At 47.5% G+C, this 6581-nt stretch overlaps 1 protein-coding gene across 1 annotated transcript in view; it reads right to left on the bottom strand.

Annotated features, from left to right (window-relative positions):
- Positions 1-302: 302 nt before the first annotated feature.
- The window catches only part of XDH (xanthine dehydrogenase), a 55780-nt gene continuing 49501 nt past the window's right edge, over positions 303-6581 (bottom strand). Inside the window, exons 35-36 of the mRNA XM_075147276.1 lie at positions 5683-5850; positions 303-3679 (exon numbers count right to left, since the gene is read on the bottom strand). Of these exons, the coding sequence (XP_075003377.1) occupies positions 3629-3679; positions 5683-5850 (219 nt within the window). The 3' untranslated portion in view covers positions 303-3628. The remainder of the gene's footprint in view (positions 3680-5682; positions 5851-6581) is intronic.

Raw genomic sequence — 6581 nt, 5'->3', positions numbered from 1 at the left:
CACTGTGCTGCTGTGGAAAACACGATGCGGCTACTATAAGCTCCTTCTGGCAGAGAAGTGTGAGGACTGACTGCTTTCTTTCGGACTTGGCTTCCAGCACAGCTGGGTGGAGGCCCAGGCTCTCCAGCTGGCTCACCTGCGGCACCTGGCTGGGTAGCCTGGAGCAACCCCCACCCTCTCCTAGCCTTGGCCACTGAGCTGATCCGCCTTGCAGCCTCTGGGAAGGGTCCATCTTTGCCAAACACCAAGGATGAGCTGAAGTTGTCCAGCTTTCAAATCATGACACTTTTACCATAGCACAGTAGTTTCCAGAATATTTTTTAGCTTTATTTTGCAATGTTGTGATATTCACAGAGAATTCCGCATACATTCATGTGACAAAGACACCGATTTGACAATGCTCATTAAAGAATGACAGCGAAAGCTGTTGATTAGAACTGACCTAAAACAATTACCGAAAACTTGGCCTCCCTCTCTCATCAAGGGACATGCTATTAATAGCATTAAGACATCAGATCAGATGGCCTCCTTTCACCCTCCCACAAACTATCCAGCTACAGCAATTATTACTTAAGTGCTGTTATTGTGCGTAATACTTTACAGTCTAGCAAGATGGCGTAGTTCCTCTTCTGAGGATACAGTTCTGGAAGGAAAGAAGCAGCAAATTTCCAACTATACGTAACATTAGAGTCATGCATCCATGCTGTATTTCACTGAAAAGTACTAGTAAAGGAACATCTTTCTCTTCGTAAGTAGCTTTCCCTTCAGCGATTGCAAGTTGAAATCCCACGGAGCCAGATGTGCATGACGAGGTCTGATGCAGCAGAGGACAGTGCTGTGCACTCACAACAGGAGAGCTGTTCTTGGACAGGTTTGTAGTGCAGTCCACATTTTAAATCAGGCTATCCTATAGCAGTATCATCTCTTCCTGCCAGCTCTCCACAGCGGGTCCCAGTCCTTCCCTAAGGTGCCTGGCACTTAGTTCCATGGGAAAGCATGGAACTGCGTATGAAATGTTAAGACACTGAGAGGTGAAAGGAAAATCTCAGCTTCATGTTCCTTGGGGTCCCTGTCTCACCCACAGCCCAGCCAGGTATTACACTGATCTCTCTGTAAATTCCTATTAGTCTCCAAGCTTCCCTTTTTCCTACACCCTCAAAACCAGTTTCTGTAATTACTTTGCAATCCTGGTTTTATACCATCGCCCCCCCTCGGGTGTTTGATATCATTTACATTCAATTCCAGTGCACCCCAAAAGGAAGGTGTTTCCTCCTTCCATCAGCTAGTGGCTGTGGAAGGGTAATAAGAGGGACCTGAGCTGGGGTGGGCAAGGACTGGTGCCCGGAACACAGTGGCTCACTGATGCTGCAGCAAAAATGGCTCCACAGGCTAAGGTCTGCACTGAACTAGCCTGCTCCAACGATTGCATGTACACATAACTTGGCAAATACACTTCAAATTAATCCACAAAGCAAATAACAAAAGAGAGACTTGATACATCTAATTTGAAATATTTCACCTGACCAGGCAGTCACTATGGCTATGTGGGACACCGCGAACCCATTCTGAAATGAAAAAGGTGCTCCCAGACCCACAGGGGATAAAAAGCCTGACTCATCCTGCTGGTGATATCCCGCCACGTCCCAGGACCCTCCCAGGGAGCAGGCCTCTCGTGAACGCTGGCGGCTTTCCCCTGAGACGACGCTGGAAGCTCCTGGATATCACCCTCTTTGCCTGTAGCTGCATTAACACACATTACGTTCCCTTTGTACTTCTCGGCCTGGTCTGAATGAGCATGTCCAGCAATCCCATGAGGTGGATGCTGCAGAAACAGAGCCGATACCAATCTACCTTACAGACTTTGTATTTTGCATCCCTTCCTGGACATCCAAGAACATGAATACACAGGCTTCGATATCTGTTCTTGCGCACAAACGATCACATTTTTTTCTCTAAGAGGTTTTTTACATATTGCCAACTTTCAGGAGGAAACAAAAATGTGTTCTTGCCCAACACCTCAGAGCTTAAGAAACACCAATATCATATTTCAATTAATAAAACAATTACATAGGAAGCCCAGCAGGCACAAAATGGTTTCTGCAACTCACATATACAAATGCCCTTCTTCTAGATGGTAGAACCATAATATTTTAAGCTGAGAAATAAATCTACACATTTCCAAGCTATATACGCTGGAGTGCTTCAGAAAATATTTCAAACTGTGCATACATTGTTAAGTCCTAAGATGGAGGCCAATTTTAAGCAGTTTGTATGTGAGCAAAATTTTATATAAGGCAATGGAGTTACATCCTCTTGCACCGTATTTTTTTATGGCCCTAGGAGTGCAAAAATAGAAAAAGGACATTTTCATAAAGCTGTGGGCCAGAGAAACGGATAAAAGTTTGCACATGATGAGCAGGTACAGTACATAGCTGACATCATCTAGAGATAACATGATGCTACAGTGTTAAATCGACAGCGACAAAACCTGTCAAGAGGGATGCCCAGCATTAAATCCAACATGAAAAATGCATTCAACCCAGAAGGCATGAGGTCATCACATAGTCAGCACATTTTTCAGACAAGCAGTCCCTGTAGCAAAACGCACCCATTCTCTTACATTTGGCAAAACTAAGAGTTGTCTTGAAAAGAAGGCAAGGCCATAGCATGACAGCAAGGGATTGACCCTAGAGGGCACTCAGAGCCAACTAATCCCCACCTGTGTCCATCTTCCTCCTGTCCCTTGCCTGGGGTGGTATAAATTGCCTTGGGAACAACGTCGAGTAACTTTCTCTGTTACTCCAAGGTCTCTGACGTCCTTTCCTATTTAAAAGATGGGGAAAGATGTGGAGGTGTGGGGCGGGAAAAGGCTGTGTCAAACGAAGCAGCATCTTGCTGGAAGCCCTCTTGGTATCTCTAGTTTTGATCTTTAATCAGAGAAGACAAGGTAGCACGTGAACTAAGAATTCATGAAAGCCACGGTGCAGACAAAGCAATTGTCATTTAACTTAGGATAAATCAGCTATTGGTCACATTTTAGGGTTTTCCTCTGAACCACTTTTGTTACATAGGTAAGATCATCTTCGTTAGCTAACATCAAAACTCCTCCTCATCTTCCTCTAGCGTATATCTGGCTTTGTGTGCAGAGGGGACACAGCAGGGTCCAGCCCTCAGTGCCTCTCATGCCTTCCCCCATCTCAGCTAGAGGACTGTCTGGGTTCAATGCATTTAAGTCCTTCCTGGCATAGCATCAGAAGGTGATCCATCTTTTCCCCATAGTAGAAAAAAAAGAAACAACCACCCTGCCATTTCACATTGGCTGGTAAATAAGCATGTCTCTCATCCTTGCAGCAATTTTAAATGAAAGATTTTTCAATTACACCTGGATAACATCACCTTCCACTTACTCTTCATTTAATTTTACATCACAGCTATAATCTGGCAGCAATTCCCTCTCCTAGAGAAAACAATGATTGGACAATTAAATTTGAAAGCTCCATGAATCAGTGGATGAGCCACATGAACACAGATATTTTTTTTTTTTTTTCCATTATAGTCCTACTGCCTTGTGGTACCTCTGGTGTAAGCTCAGTTTCATGAGAAGAGTTTGCTCCTCAAAACTTCCCTTTTACACACGCACAGACCATGGCTTAAAGGTCCCTGGCTCAGCAGAAGGGCACTGTAAAGAGAAAAAAAATTAAGTTAGCAACACATAAGGGTCCCAGCATGGGTTTGGCACGTCCCACCATGTTCCCTTTGAGGTGGGTGACTTTGTACCATTGAAGATCTGAGCTCATATCCTAGTCTTTCAAAACAGAGAGAGGTCTGTGTCATGGCACTTCTGTTAGAAGATGTGCCTGGCTCTAGCTGAAGGCCTGATGGTCAACAGTTTGCGCAAATTCTCACAACCATTTCCGAGTCCTTCTCCCCAGACAGTGATGCAGGTGTTAGGTGAGAAGGACTAAGATATCCAGGTTTTGCTGTTAACCAAGTGGGGTTCAAGCTGACGAAAGCCTGGAGGATGCCCACATGTACAGACAGCTGTGTTTTCTGAGTCACACAGGAATCAGCAGGACTCTGTGCAAGGACCCAAGTGGTGAGTATCCCCGCCTGTCACGCGGGAGACAGGGGTTCGATTCCCCGACGATTTATTTTTTCTTTGGGGCCGGTCTTGTTCAATATCTTTATCAATGATCTGGACGAGGGGATCGAGTGCTCCCTCAGTAAGTTTGCAGACGACACCAAGTTGGGCGGGAGCGTTGATCTGCTGGAGGGTAGGAAGGCTCTGCAGAGGGACCTGGACAGGCTGGATCGATGGGCCGAGGCCAACTGTATGAGGTTCAACAAGTCCAAGTGCCGGGTCCTGCACCTGGGCCACAACAACCCCAGGCAACGCTACAGGCTTGGGGAAGAGTGGCTGGAAAGCTGCCCGGAGGAAAAGGACCTGGGGGTGCTGGTTGACAGCCGGCTGAACATGAGCCGGCAGTGTGCCCAGGTGGCCAAGAAGGCCAACGGCATCCTGGCCTGTATCAGAAATAGTGTGGCCAGCAGGAGCAGGGAGGTGATCGTGCCCCTGTACTCGGCGCTGGTGAGGCCGCACCTCGAATCCTGTGTTCAGTTTTGGGCCCCTCACTACAAGAAGGACATGGAGGTGCTGGGGCGTGTCCAGAGAAGGGCAACCAAGCTGGTGAAGGGCCTGGAGCACAAGTCTTGTGAGGAGCGGCTGAAGGAACAGGGGTTGTTTAGCCTGGAGAAGAGGAGGCTGAGGGGAGACCTCATCGCGCTCTACAACTACCTGAAAGGAGGTTGTAGCGAGGTGGGTGTTGGTCTCTTCTCCCAAGTCACTAGCGATAGGACAAGAGGAAATGGCCTCAAGTTGCGCCAAGGGAGGTTTAGACTGGACATTAGGAGAAATTTCTTTACTGAAAGAGTGGTCAGGCCTTGGAACAGGCTGCCCAGGGAAGTGGTGGAGTCACCATCCCTGGAGGTATTTAAAAGATGTGTAGATGAGGCCCTTAGGGACATGGTGTAGTGGGCATGGTGTGTTGGGTTGACGGTTGGACACGATGATCTTAGAGGTCTTTTCCAACCTGTATGATTCTATGACCCACTCCTACGCAGCCCTGTCACAACACTGTAGCAGAGGAAGAGCCCATGAAGAGACAGTGACAGAGGTTAATTCCTGCACTCCTTCAGATCAAGCCCACAGCCTCTAAGGAGACTCCTGTGGTCATAACATTCAGGAGAAGTGTGCATTTTCAGTAACTTTCCTCTCCCTCCCTCCCTGAGGGACACCACTAAATCACAGAGTGGACCTGCAAGATATGCTAGTGGTGGTAATCCCCTAAGAGATGATAGTCAGGAGCATCAGGACAACAAGTCAGTGCCTTTGTTCTACAGACAGCACTTGGGGGATGGAGGGATGAACTGCAACTTCATTGATACTGTATGGCAGCACCTCCTGCAACGGGAGCCCTAGCAATGCTGGTTTGTGGATTTGTTTCTCACTTGGTGGCATGTTACATGAAGGATAACACCCATGAAATAAAAAAAATCTGCTTAAGCAGGGCCACAACCTCCCCATCCTGCCCTAATTCCAGACCTGGGCCACTGTGACCAGCACAGACACTCCATGTGGGGTAGGCTGGCTAGGGAGCAGACTACGAAACCAGAAGCGGTTACCATTTTGGTGAAGATGTCCACACAAGCGTTGCGGATCCTCTCTGGGGTGGCAGGGCTGTCCAGCCTGAACGGTTCAGTCAGGCCAGAGTCCTTCCTTGCTGAGTAAATGGCATCTTCAATGGCATAAAACACTGAAGCAGACAGGAACAGAGGCGGCTCTCCCACAGCCTAGGCAGAGCACAAGCAAGAGTGAGGCTGCAGCCCAAAACAGTCCTGTCCCTGGAAAGACTAATGAGGCTAACAGAAAGATGAGCAAGCCCTATGTGACGATCAGGAATTGTTCGCATTCCTCATTCCTTCTTTGTAACTTCTCAGTCTCCCAGATGTGATCAGAAAGGAAAGGCCAAGCCCCTTGCCTTCCAGATGTGAACCTCAGTCTACCAGATGTGTCTACATTAAGCTAAACCGGCCTCCAGTTTGCCAGGTGTGAACAGTGAGGAAAGACTGAGCTAAAACAACCCCCAGTCCATTTAAAGAAGAGACAGTAGGAAAACACAAGCTTTCTGACACAGCAAGGCTGTTATGAAAGGAAAAGGGACTAACCCATTCCCACAACCTTTTGCATGGTGCTAAAACTGCAGCAAAGGGAATTCAGATAAGGCAGTGGTGCGTTGTCTGGGCCAAGCGCATGACGCTCCACCACTGGACATCTTTGCAAACCAGCAGGAATGCCTCCCTCGGGTATTACACAGTATTATCTAGTACTGACGTCCCTGCCAGCCCCTCTTTTCTTAATTCTGTCATCAGCACTAATCACCCAAAAAGTTCTCCTTGTTGATGAAGATGTTCCTGTGGATGGAGGGAAATGGGACACTGTAAGGAGGCAGGCCAGGCATATACAGATAAGGGTGCTGGGTGGCCCCTCCAAATGCTCTGCTGAATCATAAATAAAGCAAATT

Source organism: Calonectris borealis, chromosome 3 (assembly GCF_964195595.1).
Source record: "Calonectris borealis chromosome 3, bCalBor7.hap1.2, whole genome shotgun sequence".
In the NCBI taxonomy this organism is placed as follows: domain Eukaryota; kingdom Metazoa; phylum Chordata; class Aves; order Procellariiformes; family Procellariidae; genus Calonectris; species Calonectris borealis.
The sequence above is the reverse complement of the archived record's forward strand: the minus strand, read 5'-3'. Positions and strand labels throughout refer to the sequence as shown.